We start from the raw sequence: 18381 nt of genomic DNA, 5'->3' as shown, positions 1-18381 counted from the left end.
TCACCATATCAGTATATCGATTGGAAGAGTAAATACGGTGAACAACTCTCCTTCTCAGAATAGATCCATCTGGAAGGGGTTTTCTCGAATTCATGTCAATATAATTCAGACTCTTGGGTTTTTTCATTTATCCACCTTCCAATCTCCGAAGAAAATGTGCTTCTTTCCTAAAGCCTGATTTAATCAACCCAAATCCACACAACCATCTTAGCATCCTTCTAACAGTTTTATAAAGTCATCGTTAAATCTGTTGCTACATCTCGTCTTCATTATACTTGATGGCTCTAGGTGTGACCTATCACCCATCACATCTTTGTGAAATGTTCTTCCACCTCCGCTTTTATGACAGTGCCTCTTTGAGTGCTATGATGCCCCAAGCTCAGGCCCTACCCTCAGCTTTGCTTTCTTTGTGCTTCCTCTCGTGCTTTCTATTCTCCCTCTCCAAGGTCCCTGACACTCCACACTGTATCTATAGTCCTAACTTCTTACTCCCCTTCTAGTCCCACATCTCCAACTATCAACAGCTGAATTCAGTTCATCACTTCAAATTCGACATGACAAAACCAAAGTTCCATCTTCTCTCCGAAACCAACCTCTCTTCTAAATTTCCATTTTTCCTGTCACCCAGGATCAAAATTTAAAAGTCATCTTCAGCCATGAGCTCCTTCATCTTTTTTCTTTTTTTTTGAGACAGCGTCTCACTCTGTCACTGAGGCTGGAGTGCAGTGGCACTATCATGCCACTCGACCTCCCAGGCTCATGTGCAATGGCATCTACTGCAGCCTCAATCTCCCAGGCTCAAGTGATCCTCCCACCTCAGCCTCCTGAGTAACTGGGACTATAGGCATGCACCACCATGCCCAGCTAATTTTTTTTTTTTTTAATTTTTGTAGAGATGGGGTCTCCCTATGTTACTCAGGCTGGTCTTGAACTCCTGGACTCAAGTGATTCTCCTGCTTTTGCCTCCCAAAGTGCTGGGATTACAGGCGTGAGCCACCATGCATGGCCTCCTTTATCTTTAACATATCATCTGTTACCAAACCTGTCCATCCTTTGATTACAGTGTCACTTAACTCAATACTTCATTCCATTCTGCTGCTACCATGGCTCTCACTTCCAGAATGGAACATCATTCTCCCAATCATTCCCTCTGGTAGCCCCCATTGAGTTCACCCTGCATTCTACTCTCACACAAACCTTTCCACAACCCTTTGAAGGACAACTGTGGTTCCCCACTGTAGGATCAAACCCAAACTCCTCATTATCTCAAATCAAGGCTCTATACCCTTAGCTCCCAGCCAGCTGACACCCCCTATCACTCCCCATCGATACCCTGCCACACCACTACGCCAGACCCAGGTTCATAAGTTCAGAGTCTCTGGAATGCAATAAACATTCCCACCCTCAGTTATGCTGGGTCCCCTTCTCCTAACATACTCTTTCCCCTCCTTTCTACCTAAATCCTATCAACTTCTTAGAGCCCAAGATTGACTACTTCTGTATTTTGCATCCAAAATGAAGCACTCCGGAAGCACAGCCTTTCCTACATTTTTTCTAACTGCTCCATGTACTTTATGTCCCACTTCTTTAATTTTTCTGTCTGATCCCACCCAAGGCACATAATGCAGCCACTTGTTCAACTGTACTGAAATGCCTAATGGTAATTCAATTAATTCATCAATTTAGAAAAGCATTCTTCCTGGAGAGCAGTGGACATGTCCACAGTTTTAAAATCATCAATGCACCGAGAATAGTGTTTTGCAAAAAGTGAAGCCTCAATAAATTCTTGCTAATAAAGACAGAACTTGGAGACTACAATATGTGTATTTTAAGAAGCATCGTACTGTTTTCACAAACTTGGATTTTAAAAATTCATTTAAAAAAATCTTGTCCTTGATACCCCCAACATTTAAAACACTAAAAATTCACACATTCTCAAATATTATTTAAGATAATTCTAAAAAGAGAATTTAAAAAGTGTGGAGAGGGCAGGGCACGGTGGCTCATGCCTGTAATCCCAGCACTTTGGGAAGCTGAGACGGACAGATCATTTGATCCCAGGAGTTTGAGACTAGCCTGGGCAACATAGCGAGATCTTGTCTCTCCCACCCAAAAAAAAAAAAAAAAAATAGCCAGATGAGGTGGCACATGCCTGTAGTCTCAGCTACTTGGGAAGCTGAGGTGGGAGAACTGCTTGCGCCCAGGAGGATGAGGCTGCAGGGAGCCATGATCACATCACTGTACTCTAGCCTGGGAGACAGAGCAAGATCCTGACTTGGAGGAAAAAAAAGGAAAAATGTTAAAGCTTGCTTCATAAACAAAATGAAAAGCTCTCCCACACACAAAAAAACTTCTGACTCAACATGTATACGTTTCTTCTGGTGCACTGGATTAGTTGAGGAGGCTATCTTAAAAACTACCGAAGTGATATATTAGGCAAAGTTCTTGGTTGCAAGCAAAAGAAACAAAGCCAGCTGTCTGAAGCCAAAAAGGAACTTACTGGAAAAAATATCAAATGCTCAGAATATTGGAGTGGCAAGGACTATAGGACCAGGCTTGGAAGACAGGCCCACACCATGAGCACTCCAGAGGTGGCAGCAAAAGCCACAGCCTGGGTCTACAGCACAAACATCTGGTCAGCACACAGTCACCGCCTTGCCCCACCCATCCCTTTGGCCTCCTCAGGCCTCCAACTGGTGGAGCCTTAGTCCTGCATCCACATGGCCACACTAGAGAAGAGAGCTAGGTGGAGGATGGGTCCCTCCTTCTCTCCAAGAAGGGCTTTTTCCAAAAAGAATGGTACTCTTCTAATTTTATGCCAGAAAAATAAATCATTTAATACACTCCACATCCCTGCACCACAGCCACCCAAACTCTTCTCTACTGTGTATGCTTATTGCCTCTACCATCCCTGGCCTCTTCTGCCCAGTCTGGCCATAGCACACCCTCCTCCAAGTCCGTGATCAAGTCCTATGCCAAGACCTTCCCAGTCATACACCTTTATCAAACCCAAGAAGAATTCATCTCCCCTCTTCTTTCACCCACAGCAACGTAGTTCTAGTTTTCTTTTCATTAGCACAACAGCTCCATGATCTGTATAGATTCATGGAAAACAGAAAAGTCCACCTATATCAATATTTGTTTAGTTTTCAATGTTTCAAAATAAAATTTAGATTTGCTAAATGTGTGACATAGTATAAAAGTATGGACTTTTTATACTTTTTATGACTCATTATAAAAGTAATCCATGGTGGGGTACAGTGGCTCACACCTGTAATCCCAGCACTTTGGGAGGCCAAGGTGGGCAGATTGCCTCAGGCCAGGAATTTGAAACCAGCCTGGCCAACATGGCGAAACCCCATCTTTACTAAAAATACAAAAATTAGCTGGGTGTGGTGGCAGGTGCCTGTAATCCCAGCTACTTGGGAGGCTGAAGCAGGAGAATCGCTTGAACCTGGGAGGCAGAGGTTGCAGTGAGCCAAGACCACACCACTGCACTCCAGCCTAGGCGACAGAGAGAGACTCCATCTCAAAAAAAAAAAGTAATCCACAGAAGTTTTTTTGTAGATACAGGGTCTTGCTATGTTACCCAGGCTGGTCTCGAACTCCTGGCCTCAACTGATCATCCCACCTTGTCCTCCCAGAGTGCTGGGATTACAGGCTTGAGACACTGCACCAGCCCAAAGATTATATTTTAAAATCTAGGCCAGGCGCGGTGGTTCATGCCTGTAATCCCAGCACTTTGGGAGGCCAAGGGGGGCAGATCCCTTGAGGTTAGGAGTTCGAGATCAGCCTGGCCAACATGGTGAAACCCCATCTCTACTAAAAATACAAAAATTAGCCGGATGTGGTGGCACATGCCTGTGATCCCAGCTACGTGGGAGGTGGAGGCAGGAAAATCCCTTGAACCTGGGAGGCGGAGGTTGCAAAAGGCCGAGATCAAGCCATCATACTTCAGCATGGACAACAAGAGTGAAACTCCATCTCAAAAAAAAAAAAAAAAAAAAAAGTAAATACATATTAAATCAGTTTTCTTTTATGCAGTAAAGTACTAATTTTTATCTATTTATTTATTATTATTATTATTTTTTTTTGAGACAAAGTTTCGCTCATGTTGCCCAGGCTGGAGTGCAGTGGCGCGATCTCGGCTCACTGCAACTTCCGCCTCCCGAGTAGCTGGGATTACAGGCGCCCGCCACCACGCCCGGCTAATTCTTGTATATTTAGTAGAGACAGGGTTTCACCATGTTGACCAAGCTGGTCTTGAACTTCTGACCTCAGGTGATCCACCCGCCTCGGCCTCCCAAAGTGCTGGGATTACAGGCGAGAGCCACAGCGCCCAGCCCTATTTATTTATTTATTTATTTATTATTTATTTATTTATTTTTTTTTTTGAGACGGAGTCTTGCTCTGTCACCCAGGCTGGAGTGCAGTGGCGCAATCTCGGCTCTCTGCAAGCTCCGCCTCCCGGGTTCACGCCATTCTCCTGCCTCAGCCTCTCCGAGTAGCTGGGACTACAGGCGCCCGCCATCACGCCCGGCTAATTTTTTTTGTATTTTTGGTAGAGACGGGGTTTCACCGTGGTCTCGATCTCCTGACCTCGTGATCCGCCCACCTCGGCCTCCCAAAGTGCTGGGATTACAAGCGTGAGCCACCGCGCCCGGCCCCTATTTATTTTTTTAAGACAAAGGATCTCGCTCTGTCATCCAGGTTGGAATATAGTGGCACGACCATGACTCACTGCAGCCTCAAACTCCTAGACTCAAGTAATCCTCCTGCCTCAGCCTCCCGAGTAGGTGAGATTATAGGCAAGAACCACTGCAGCCAGCTAAAGTACTAATTTTTAGTGGTATATAGTATTCATACCATGAAATGAAAAGTAGGTGAAATCATGAAGGATTTTCCTGGTTGATTTCACTGTTAGTTACAGGGTTCAAAATGGATAGAATTCTCTGTTGAGATCTTTGTTTTCATGTCCTTGGGGATGAGAAAAAGGGTCATCACTCTCTCAGACACTGGATTGGACCTCTTACTCTTTCTCTCAGCACAGATTAGGGGGAGAGGCAGGGAATAACAGCTTTCTTTATCCACAATACGTTGATACAAACAGGCTTCCAAAGGCTGCATATCTGGGCCTCTGACTTAGCTGGCCCAGTGTCCTTCACCTAGGATATTCTTCAACTACCCATACTCGACCAAGCTGTTCAGGTCTAGCCTGCTCCATAAAGTCATCCCTGACACTCTAGCTCATCTTTCTTCACAGGCTTCTCCAATTCCTATAAACACCTCTCTCCATACTTCTCTATTTTACACTCCAAACTGCATCTTATTTTGCTTTTTAGACAGGGTCTTACTCTGTCACCCAGGCTGAAGTGCAGTGGCACAACCATGACTTACTGCAGCCTTGACTTCCCAGGCTCCAGTGATCCTCCCATTACAGCCTCCCAAGTAGCTAGCACCACAGGCGCACACCACCACACCAGGCTAATTTTTAAATTTTTTTATAGAGACGGGGTCCCACTGCGTTGCTCAGCCTTGTCTCAAACTCTTGAGCTCAAGCGATCCTCCCCCTCGGCTTCCCAAAGTGCTAAGATTGCAGGTGTGAGCCACTGCACACAGCCTAAATCGCATCTTGCCAGTAGACTGAAGCTCAGATTCTGTATTCTACACATTTTAAAACTCTTCGGTTTGAAGTATTCTTTATAGATACCACAATACAATTACTTTTGTAACCAAAAATAATAATTCCCTTTTGAAAAAAAAAATGACCCATACACCCTGGCAGAAGGATGATTGTGCCCCGCTAAAATAGTTACTGAACCTACCCAAAAAACCCCACAGAAATACAATTATTATATACAGAAACTCTCTGGATTGTTTTCCTAACTCATATTGGCAATAAAATCTAAAAGTTTTGTCTTACTATTATTAAAGGCAGACGACCCAAACTGCAAAGCCTCCTAGAAAGAAATCAATACCACAGTGATAGATGTAAAGGCCCTGAGTCAGGGTTCAGCACATTTGGTTAATGATGGCTGAATATAAGTCTAGCAATCAAATCATTTCTGCAAAGAGGAAGCAAATAAAAATATTAAATAATCGGCTGGGCACGGTGGCTCACGCCTGTAATCCCAGCATTTTGGGAGGCCGAGGCAGGCGGATCACAAGGTCAGGAGTTCGAGACCAGCCTGGCCAACATGGTGAAACCCCAGCTGTACTAAAAATACAAAAATTACCTGGGGTTGGTGGTGGGCACCTATAACCCTAGTTACTGAGGAGGCTGAGACAGGAAAATCACTTGAACCCGGGAGACAGGGGTTGCAGTGAGCCGAGATCACACCACTGAACTCCAGCCTGGGTGACAGAGCAAGACTCCATCTCAAAAAAAAAAATTAAATAATCAAACAGGCCAGATGTGGTGGCTTGTGCATGTAATCCCAACACTTCGGTAGGGCAAGGAAGGAGGATCACTTGAGCCAAGAGTTCCAGACCAGTCTGGGCAACATAATGAAACCTCATTTCTACAAAAAATAAAAAATATATATTAGGAGGGTGTGGTGGCACATGCCTGTAGTCCCAGCTACTCAGGAGGCTGAGGTGAGAGGATCACTTGCGCCTGGAAGGTTGGGGCTGCAGTGAGCTATGATCATGCCACTACACTCCAGCCTGGGTGGCAGACCCAGATCCTGTCTCAAAACACAAACAAACAAATTTCGAAGTATAAGCACAATGTAACTTCTCTTTTTGTGTTTGTTTTGTAACTTTTCTTAATGTACATTTTATTAGGATTCCTAAATATTCAAAGAAAAATCATGGTTAGGTATAGTGGCTCACACCTGTAATCCCAGCACTTTGGAAGGTCAAGGCAGGAGGACTGCTGCTTGAGCCCAGGAGTTTGAGACCAGCCTGAGCAACATAGCAAGACCCTGTCTCTACTAAAAATAAATTAGCCAGGCATGGTGGTGCATGCCTGTAATCTTAGCTACACGGGAGACTGAGGAAGGAGGATCGCTTGAGCTCAGGAGGTCAAGGCTGCAGTGAGCCATGACTGCATCACAGCACTCCAGCCTGGATGACAGAGCAAGACCCTGTCTCAAAAAAAAAAGGAAAGGCTGGGCGCGGTCGTTCTCACCTGTAATCCTAGCACTTTGGGAGGCTGAGGAGGGTGGATCACAAGGTCAGGAGTTCAAGACCAGCCTGACCAAGATGGTGAAACCCCTATCTCTACTAAAACTGCAAAAATTAACCAGGTGAGGTGGCAGGCACCTCTAATCCCAGCTACGTGGGAGGCTGAGGCAGGAGAATCATTTGAACCTGGGAGGCGGAGGTTGCAGTGGGCCAAGATGGCGCCGCTGCACTCCAGCCTGGGCGACAGGGCAAGACTCCATCTCAAAAACAAAAAAAAAGGAAAAAAGAAAAATCACAGTCCTTCCTCCTTTTAAGAAAAGCATAAGCACTATGTCTGAGCTCACACTCATTTTTATTCATCATTGCTAAGCTGCTCTTACAAAACACATTAGAAATATGTTAAATAACTAAGCCAAAGAAAAGATCTTCTAAGCAGTTCTTTAAAAGGACTTTACTGTTTTATGAACAAAGAGATCAACTAATTGTATACAAAGAAAGTCTATTTAAGGGATCATTTCGTTTTATGGTGTTTTTTTTCTTTTTTTTGGAGCCAGGGTCTCTCTCATTCTGTTGCCCAGGCTGGAGTGCAGTGATGCAAACACAGCTCATTGCATCCTAGACATCCCCAGCTCAAGCGATCCTCCCACGTAGGCCTCCCAAATGCTGAACAGTCTTATTTGTCCATGTATTCCCAAGGTCTTACACAGACACTCCAAAAATGTATGCTGAGGCCGGGCGCGGTGACTCACGCTTGTAATCCCAGCACTTTGGGAGGCCGAGGTGGGCGGATCACAAGGTCAGGAGATCGAGACCACAGTGAAACCCCATCTCTACTAAAAATACAAAAAATTGGCGGGGCACGGTGGCTCACGCTTGTAATCCCTGCACTTTGGGAGGCCGAGGCGGGCGGATCACGAGGTCAGGAGATCGAGACCACGGTGAAACCCCATCTCTACTAAAAATACAAAAAAATTAGCCGGGCGTGGTGGCGGGCGCCTGTAGTCCCAGCTACTCGGAGAGACTGAGGCAGGAGAATGGCGTGAACCCGGGAGGCGGAGCTTGCAGTGAGCCGAGATCGCGCCACTGCACACGCCAGCCTGGGTGACAGAGTGAGACTCCGTCTCAAAAAAAAAAAATGTATGCTGAAGAAATGAATAAACAATCGTATTCCTTAACAAGGGCCCTTCCTTTCCGTACTAGGCTATGAAGATATAGATTGCTCCACACACAGCACACAGTAGATGTGCAGCACTATTTTTATTGAGAAATGAGAACTAAAGCAGAAGCAAAGAAGTAGGATTAGGGCAAGGACATAAAGAATGGAGACTGCAGTATGAATTCAGACCAGAATTCACACCTTGGGAAGGAGGCAAAAAATAACGTAATGGAAGAAATGACTAACTGGTATTAGGCAAACAGAAGGGGAAGCAGGGGAAAAAAGCTACTAGGAAAGATTCTGAGAAATGAGGAGCAGAAATGTCCAGCCATGAAGGGATCAGTGAACCCATCATGATCTTAGAGCAATGTAATATTGAACAGTGACCAAGATGTGTTACAAAAGGACTCCCTAACCACCTTGGGATCTACTGTAAGATAGATCTTCCAGTCATGACTATTGCCTCTGGGATTGCTACCTGTGTCTTACTCCCTTCTCTAGAGCCTTCTGGAAGGTGAAGTCTGCAGAGACATCAGTCCACCTGCTCCTCTGGGGCATTTTACAAACAGGCCACCAGTCTCTGCCCACTGAAGAGCTCCAATGTCAATCATCTCTCCGTTCCAACCTGGTGAGCTGAAGGATCTGAGAAAATGTGAAGCAGCTCCCCTTTGCCAAGAGATATAGGGCTTCTAGTGGAAAAGTACAACAAACGAACCTAACAACTTAGGAACAGCTTCATCCTTTATTAAAACAGCTTTAAGGCACAGGGAAATCTAACTCACACAACGCTATTGTAGTCATTTTTCTCCCTGGGTAAAAACAGACCCGTTAGGAGCAGCTTTAACTTTCCTAGGCACTGTGATGTCATTTGTTGTATGTTCTGTATCGTTTGGCCTTTCTAAGAGTACAAACAAGCCCATCCCTGTCTCTCACTTCTCCTCACAGAGGCTCTAAAAAAGGAAAGGCTGGGGGAAGAGGGATAATCTCACTGGAAGTACTTCAGCAGGGCCAAAGTTGAATAATACGACAGATGAATATCGTATTACCCAATTTTGGATAATAAAATCTTACTCAAGAAGTTACAGTCTTCTACACAGTTTATGATAAAGTATCAAGTGAAGGATACGGTTGATTAAAAAATATAAATGTAGGCTGGACACGGTGTCTCACGCATGTAATCCTAGCACTTTGGGAGACTGAGGTGGGAGGATCGCCTGAGCTCAGGAGTTCAAAACCAGCCTGAGTAACATAGTGAGACCCTGTCTCCACACACACACAAATTAGCTGGGCAAGGTGGCGTGCACTTGTACTTCCATCTACTTGGGAGGTTGAGGTGGGAGAATCACTTGAGCCTGGGAGGTGGAAGCTGCAGCGACCTGAGATCGCATTACTGCACTCCAGCCTGGTCAACAGAGCAAGACCCTGCCTCCAAAAAAAAAACTCAAAACAAGATCTTGGCCCTAAGAACAAAGATTAGCAGATAAATATACATTTATATATACATACTTTATATATTACTAATTATATATTGTTTGCAAAGACGAAGCAAATGAAAATATTAAATAATCAAACAGGCCAGATGTGATGGCTCATGCCTATAATCTCAACACTTTGGGAGGCCAAGTAGGGAGGATCACTTGAGCCAGGAGTTCCGGACCAGTCTGGGCAACATGAGACCTCATCTCTACAAAAAATAAGAAATATGGCCAGGCGCAGTGGCTCACGCCTGTAATCCCAGCACTATGGGAGGCCGAGGCAGTCGGATCACCTGAGGTAGGGAGTTCAAGACCATATTACATATTTTACATATTAGCAAATAAATCTTTTATATGTATATAAACATGTATTTATTTGCTTATCTTAGTAGGGCCAAGATCTTGTTTTGAGTATGAGTCTACTGAATTGTAAGTTGTCTTTCTTTCATATGCCACACCCATAATGAATGACATATGTTTTCCAGTCCTAGTTTTTATAAAGAACAAAAACCTAAAAACATTCATGAAGTAATCGATGTGCAGAGTCCTTCTAGACTTTTAAGATCCCCTCTCCAATCTTCTCAGTTTGTCCATATAAGTGAGCAGTAATTTCATTTTTTTTTTTTTTTTTTTTTGAGACAGACTCTTACTCTGTCACCTAGGCTGGAGTGCAGTGGCGTGCTGTTGGCTCACTGCCACCTCCGTCTCCTGGGTTCAAGCAATTCTTGTGCCTCAGCCTCCCATGTAGCTGGGACTACAGGCTGCACACCGCCATGCCTGGCTAGTTTTGTATTTTTAGTAAAGAGAGGGTTTCACCATGTTGCCTAGGTTGGTCTCAAATTCCTGGGCTCACGTGATCTGCCCACCTTGGTCTCCCAAAGTGCTGGGATTATAGGCATGAGCCATCATGCTGAGCCTTGTTCTTTTCTGAATTCAAATTTCACTGGTTAAGGTGAACAATTACCATAACAAGTACAATGAACATAAACAGATAAAGGAATAAAGGTAACTAATTGTAATCACACAATTTGGCAGCTGGGAGGCCACCTGGTTGGGGTACACCAGACCCAGCAGCCTGCTGTGTAACAGCCAAGCATTCAGTGTACCAAGCTGGTTAAAGTGGTGGTTGGTTAAGAAACTGTGTATCAGGTTCAAACTACTGTAATAAATGTTAGTTACCACAAATACCCAATTTAAAGATGTTATCAACATATCAATAACAATCAGTACAACTTGTTAAGTGGGAGATTTTTTTCTGTTAATTTTTGTTTATCAACAAGAAGAGAAGCCAGAAAGAGAAAAGGCAATCATTTTCATCACGCTGTTTGGTCTGTTTGTTCTTCCATCTCTCCCATTAGACTCTAAGCTCCCTGCATGTCTGTCTCCTTCATAACGGTATCACAGAACTTGGCACTCAATGAGTGTTCAATAAATTTGCTATGTTGACACATCCTAACCTGGATCAGAATTTCAGCCTCTCATTGCTGGTCTATAAATAAAGTTTTCTGGGGCTGGGGAAAAAAAAACCTAGAATGATAGGTTTGGCTACCCATGATCTATTACCTTCTAATATAGTCATGTACTACATAACATTTCAGTCAACTACAGACCACATATACAAGAGTAGTCCCAAGAGATTATAATGGAGTTGAGAAACTCCTATCCCATCATAGCTGTGGTGTCACAGCACAATGCACTACTCATGTTTTATGGTGAGTACACAATCAAACCTACTGTGCTGCCGGCCATATAAAAGTCTAGCACAGCTTAGCACGGTGGCTCATGCCTGTAATCCCAGCACTTAGGAAGGCTGAGGAGGCAGACTGCCTTAGTCCAGGAGTTCAAGACCAGCCTGGGCAACATGCCGAAACCCTATCTCTACAAAAAAATACAAAAATTAGCCAGGCATGGTGGCGTGTGCCTGGAGTCCCAGATACTTGTTGAGGTGGGAGGATCGCTTAAGCCCAGAAGGTCAAGGCTGCAGTGAGCCGTGATCACACCATTATACCCCAGCCTGGGCAACACAGTAAGACCCTGTCTCAAAAAAACAACAACAAAATGTAGCACATACAATTATGTGCAGTACATAATACTTGATAGTAAATGACTATTACTGGTTTCTGTATTTACCACACTGTAGTTTTTATTGTTATGTTAGAGTGTATTCTCTCTACTTACTTTTTTAAAAAGTTAATTGTAAAACAGTCTAAGAAGGGATTGTTATCATAGGAGATGACAGCTCCACAACTGTTACTCTCCTGAAGACCTCCCAGTGGGATAAGATATGGAGGTGGAAGACAGTGATACTGATGATCCTGACCCTGTGTAGGCCTAGGTTAATGTGTGTTTGTGTCTTTGTTTTCAACCAAAGAAAAAGCTTAGGCGGGGCGCGGTGGCTCACGCTTGTAATCCCAGCACTTTGGGAGGCCGAGGCGGGCGGATCACGAGGTCAGCAGATGGAGACCACGGTGAAACCCCATCTCTACTAAAAATACAAAAAATTAGCCAGGCATGGTGGCGGGCGCCTGTAGTCCCAGCTACTCGGAGAGGCTGAGGCAGGAGAATGGCATGAATCCGGGAGGCGGAGCTTGCAGTGAGCCAAGATTGCGCCACTGCACTCCAGCCTGGGTGACAGAGCGAGACTCCGTCTCAAAAAAAAAAAAAAAAAGAAAAAGCTTAAAAAGTAAAACATGGATAGGCAGAGGAACAAAAATTAAAACAAATAAATAATAAATAATATTTTAAAATAAAGTTTCTAGAATAAAGATATAACGAAGAAAACATTAGCCAGGCATGGTGGCATACACCAGTTGTCCTAGCTGCTTGGGAAGCTGAGGTGGAAGGATCATTGAGCCCAGGAGTTCAAGACCAGCCTGGGAAACAGAGCAAGATCTCGTCTCTTTTTAAAAAAAAAAAAAAAAAGTGATTTTAGTATGACAGGAAAAAAAGATAAAATATTTTTATATAGCTGTACAATGTGTTTTAAGCTAAGTATTACAAAAGAGTCAGAATGTTAAAAAATGTAAAAGTTTATAAAGTAAAAAAATTACAGTAAGCTAAGGTTAATTTATTATCGAAGAAAAATAATTTATTGATTTAGTGCAACCTAAGCTGTACAGTGTTTCTAAAGTCTACAGTAGTGTACAGTAATGCCCTAGGCCTTCGCATTTACTCACCGCTCACTCACTGATGCACCCAGAGCAACTTCCAGTCACGCAAGCACCATTCATAATAAGTGTCCTGGTCAGGTGAACCATTTTTTATTTTTTGTACCGTATTTTTCCTGTACTTTGCTTGTTTAGATATGTTTAGATACACAAATACTACTGCGTTACAATTGCCTATTTATTCAGTACAGTCACATGCTGTACAGTTTTGCAGCTTAGGGGCAATAGGCTATACCATATAGCCTACATGTGCAGTAGGCTATACCAGCCAGGTATGTGTAAGTACATTCTATGATGTTCACACAACAACAAAATCACCTAACGATGCATTTCTCAGTATGTATCCCCAATGTTAAGCAACACATGGCTATATTTTCATCTCTTCACATTCCATGTATGCCTCTTGACATTGCTTAAATTTATAAATCAAGGTCCTGTTTATACTTACATTACTATTGTATTAATGCTAATAATATTCTGTAAACTATTCTATCTTGATTAAGGCCATTAGTGCCCATTAGAATTTTTTTTTAATTGGGTTGAATGCCTTATTCGGTTTGAATTTTACATTCCCACAATGTGTGGCAGCTAATGCTTCTGGCACATCTACTGAGAACATAAAAGTTCTCCTGGAACTAACAAATTACTTCCCTTCCAACACAATTATATAATCTGAGAGTTGAAAAGCACCCTAGAGATTATTCTGTGGTCCAAAATCCCTCCCAATTAAGGAATCTCATCTAAAACTACTCAACTCTGTCCGCAAGAAGGGATGCTAATCTTTAGATTCTCCATGACACAGCGCTGCAGCCATAGTAGGCTCTTTAATATATGCTTTTTGTTGTTTTTAATACGTTTGTTGAACTGAACAAATCTTTTTTTTTTTTTTTTTTTGAGACGGAGTCTCGCTTTGTCACCGAGGCTGGAGTGCAGTGGCACAATCTCAGCTCACTGCAAGCTCCGCCTCCCAGGTTCATGCCATTCTCCTGTCTCAGCCTCTCGAGTAGCTGGGACTACAGGCACCCGCCACCGCTCCCAGCTAATTTTTTGTATTTTTAGTAGAGACGGGGTTTCACCGTGTTAGCCAGGATGGTCTCGATCTCCTGACCTCGTGATCCCCCTCGGCCTCCCAAAGTGCTGGGATTACAGGCGTGAGCCACCGCGCCGGCCTGAACTGAACCAATCTAAAATGGACATATTTCACTCATTTTATTTTTCTTCCCAGGCTTTAGCTGTAACACCCACTGAATCTGTAATTTAAAGCTTTGCATGATTCCTCTGCTCATTAACCAACGTTCAAAAAGAAATTCAATAAAGGAAACTCAATGCATTAAAAAAACTCATTTTAACAGTTTAAAATTTTAAGCTCCTGGCCGGGCGCGGTGGCTCACGCTTGTAATCCCAGCACTTTGGGAGGTCGAGGCGGGCGGATCACGAGGTCAGGAGATGGAGACCACGCTGAAACCCCGTCCCTACTAAAAATACAAAAAATTAGCTGGGCATGGTGGCGGGCGCCTGTAGTCCCAGCTACTCGGAGAGGCTGAGGCAGGAGAATGGCGTGAACCTGGGAGGCGCAGCTTGCAGTGAGCCGAGATTGCGCCACTGCACTCCAGCCTGGGCGACAGGGCGAGACTCCGTCTCCAAAAAAAAAAAAAAAAAAAAAATTTTTTTTAAGCTCCTAGCCTGGCAAAGTGGCTCTTGCCTATAATCCCGGCATTTTGGGAGGCTGAGATGGGAGGATCTCTTGAGCCCACGAGTTTGACAATAGCCTGGGCAACAAAGGGAGACCCTGTGATATGCTATGGCTCTGTGTCCCGACCCAAATCTCATCTCGATTTGTAATCACTACCTGTGGAGGGATGGACCCGTAATCCCTCCCATGTGTTGAGTGAGGGAGGTAACTGGATCATGGGGAGTTTCCCCCATGCGGTTCTCATGCTAGTGAGTGCTCACGAAATCCAATGGTTTTATAAGTGTTTGGGAGTTCCTCCTTCGCTTCTCTCTCTCCTGCTGCCTTGTGAAGAAGGTTCTTACTTCCCCTTTGGCTTCTGCCATGATTGTAAGTTTCCTGAGGCTTCCCCAGCGATGTATAACTGTGAGTCAATTAAACCTCTTTTTTATAAATTACTCAGTCTCAGGTATTTCTTTATAACAGTGTGAAAATGGACTAATACACCGTCTCTACATAAAATTTAAAAATCAACCAGGTGTGGTGGCTTGTGCATGTAGTCCCAGCTACTTGGGAGGCTGAGACGGGAGGACTGCTTGAGCACAGGAGGTTGAGGCTGCAGTGAGCCATGATCACACCACTACACTCCAACCTGGGTGACACAGTAAGACCCTGCCTCAAAAAAAATAAATAAATAAAAGTCGGGCACGGTGGCTCACGCCTGCAATCCCAGCACTTTGGGAGGCCAACGCGGTGGATCACGAGGTCAGGAGATTGAGACCATCCCGGCTAACACGGTGAAAATCCGTTTCTACTAAAAATACAAAAAATTAGCCAGGCGTGGTCGCCGGCACCTATAATCCCAGCTGCTCAGGAGGCTGAGGCAGGAGAATGGCGTGAATCTGGGAGGCGGAGCTTGCAGTGAGCCGAGATGGTGCCACTGCACTCCACCATGGGCGACAGAGCAAGCCTCTATCTCAAAAAAAAAAAAAAAAAAAAAAAAATACAAAAACTAGCCAAGCATTATGGCAGGTGCCTGTAATCCCAGCTACTCGGGAGGCTGAGGCAGGGAGAACAGCTTGAACCCGGGAGGTGGAGGTTGCAATGAGCCAAGATCACGCCACCGCACTCCAGCCTGGGCGAAAGAGCGAGACTCCATCTCAAAATAAATAAAAATAAATAAATAAATAAATAAATAAATAAATAAAATTTTAAAAATAAAAATGTAAGCTCCTAGAATCGCCTGAACCTGGGAGGCAGAGGTTGCAGTGAGCGAAGATCGGGCCACTGCATTCCAGCCTGGGCGACATAGCAAGACTCTGTCTCAAAACAAAAGAAAAAAAGTAAGCTCCTAGAAGGCAAGTCCTACGCCTGGTCTGACTTGTAAGATGCCATGAGGTAGCCTAAACAGACAAGTAAGCTTTCAACATTAATGTTGCTAATGTCAGTGCATAATAAAACATTTAACAGAAAATGGAAAATTAAGCCTTTGCTAGTTTGCTTATGATCTATAGTTTTCAATTTATCAAAAATACATTTTCTATTTCTAGTATGATTTTTTTTTTTTAATTTAGAGATGGAGGTCTATGTTGGTGGCCAGGTTGGTCTCGAACTCTTGGCCTCACCACCTTGGTCTCCCAAAGTGCTAGGATTAGAGGCGTGAGCCACTGCGCCCGGCCTGGTGTGATTTTTTTAAAATAAACAGTCTTGCATCATTCGTACAACTAAATTATACTTATAATTGGGGTGCTCACAAATTTATGCATACTAGTGTAGTAAGACATGCTATTATACTAATTAGTTTTCCCTTCAGTTAAGAGCCTGTGATCCCATCTGATTTCCCATAACATGATATGATAATGAAGAGAATAAAGCCTCTGGAGCAGTAAGCACCACCAATAATTTTACTTTACTCAAATATGCATTCCAAAACAGTATATAATTAACAGCACGGCCCTGGTTAGCTATTACAATGCATCTGTTTTGGGGACTTTTACAACATATGGTAGGATACAAAGCATACGTTTCCAAATCTCCTTTCGTTGTGTTTTGCTGAAAGGGAGCACACATGGGATCCCTTAACAGCACAATTCACTAACTAATTTTCTTCAGGCAGTAATTCAAATTCCCACTTCCTCCTAAATACCTCTGGACAGCAACTCCTGGCAATCCATCTGTCTCTTTCGCCACAGCTTCTTTTCATAACTAACGGGTCAAGTTCCTTTCCCCATTTCGACACTATGCACTGTACTGCGGCCCTGCCACCATAGCCCACTGCTGAATGCAATATAACATATTGGATTTCACTGTCCTTCATTGTTTCCAGTTTAACTGCCATTTTACCACCATGCACACAAGAGAAATGCATTCCCACAGGCATCTTATGAATTTCCAAAGCAGCTATTCTTTGTGGATTTACAAAACATGTGTTTCTCTGAATTCCCTTCATCACCACAGAAACGGCTTTGGGAAGCCGAGATTTTTTTTTAAAGTACCCTACCTATTATAAAAAGAAACTGATTCTAAAACATTATTTTCCTAGCTAATTTAATCCTAAGGGTCTTCCCACAAGGCACTGGAGGAACGTCAGGGCAAAAATGTTAAATACCGCTTTTGGTCTTCCCAATTAATATGAAACATTTTCAGCACACAAAGATTATTATATCAAATGTCCTTTCTTCTCAGACTACACCATAAAGGCTACCCAACACACTGTAAAATAAACAGCTGGCTGTGCCTTATGCACAACGCCCTAAACCTTCCGAAGACACCCCCACCCCCACCCCTCGGCTTTGGGCTCACAGACATATAATTCCTCGGCAAACCCCAAACCTGCCAATGAAGTGCACTATTTCTCTGCCACAAAGGCCGGCTCGCGCCTCGTGCACGCCGGCCTCCGCACACATGTGCCTGGCTGACAACTGCGGAGAGGCCCTTCCAGGATCAAAGCCGTTGGCCTGGACCGAAAGCCGCACTCTTCCCAGGCCACTGCCTTCTCCCGCGGCCGCTCTCCCCGATAACAGGCGGCCGAACCGAAGCGCTCCGGCCGCAAGCCGGCTACCCCCTCCGCCCAGCGCGTCCTGTGCGGCCGCACTCAAACCCGCTTCCCCTCAGCCCCAGCGTCCTTTCTTCTTCCCCGCTTTTTCGCCTCAGGAAATTCCGTCGGAACTTCATTCTGCCCGAGCGGGGCGGCCCTGGCACACCCTCCTCCAGCGGCCGCGCCCCGCGCGCCTCCACCCAAAGGGGCTGGAGACCCGGCGACCCCGGCCCGCCCAGCCTGCCGCCTCACCTCTTCCTCGCTCTCGCTGCGGAAACACAGGCATGCGGCCCGCTTCTTGTAGCCGTCGCCGTCGTAGGTGCGGGTCTGGTTCGACTTGAGCTTCATCATCCTCCGGGCACGGGTGGGGGTGCGGTGCGGGTCGCGGGAGTCGAGGGGTGGGGAGCCCGCTCTGGACGGCCGCGTGCGCGCGCGCCCCCGGCTCGGCCAAGGGAAGCAGGGAGGGGGAGCTTCTCCGCTACACGGCTCCGCCGCTGGCCCGCCACGGCCGCCTCATTCCCCCCGGCCCAGGTCCCGCGCCGCCGCTGCCACCGTCACGGCTGCCGTCTCCGCTGCCGCCAGGGCCGCCGCCCCCTCTGCCGCCGCCACCCCCGACGACGACCTCGCCGCCATCTTGGGCGCGCTGCGTCAGCGGCGTAAGGCCGCACCGGCCTGCGGGACGGCCGCGCGCTCGCGGCGCAGGCCGCGTTCGCGAATCGCGCCCTCCCAGTTCGCGCGGCGGAAACCAG

The 18381-nt window shown here is 45.2% G+C and overlaps 1 protein-coding gene across 1 annotated transcript in view; it reads right to left on the bottom strand.

Moving 5' to 3' along the window:
- The window catches only part of NUDT3 (nudix hydrolase 3), a 117199-nt gene extending 98818 nt beyond the window's left edge, over nucleotides 1–18381 (bottom strand). The window contains exon 1 of the mRNA XM_055263528.2: nucleotides 17885–18381. Coding sequence (XP_055119503.1) covers nucleotides 17885–17983 — 99 coding nt within the window. The 5' untranslated portion in view covers nucleotides 17984–18381. The remainder of the gene's footprint in view (nucleotides 1–17884) is intronic.

The sequence above is a fragment of the Symphalangus syndactylus genome, chromosome 23, assembly GCF_028878055.3.
Source record: "Symphalangus syndactylus isolate Jambi chromosome 23, NHGRI_mSymSyn1-v2.1_pri, whole genome shotgun sequence".
Classification (NCBI taxonomy): domain Eukaryota; kingdom Metazoa; phylum Chordata; class Mammalia; order Primates; family Hylobatidae; genus Symphalangus; species Symphalangus syndactylus.
This window is presented reverse-complemented; position numbering and strand designations above follow the sequence as displayed.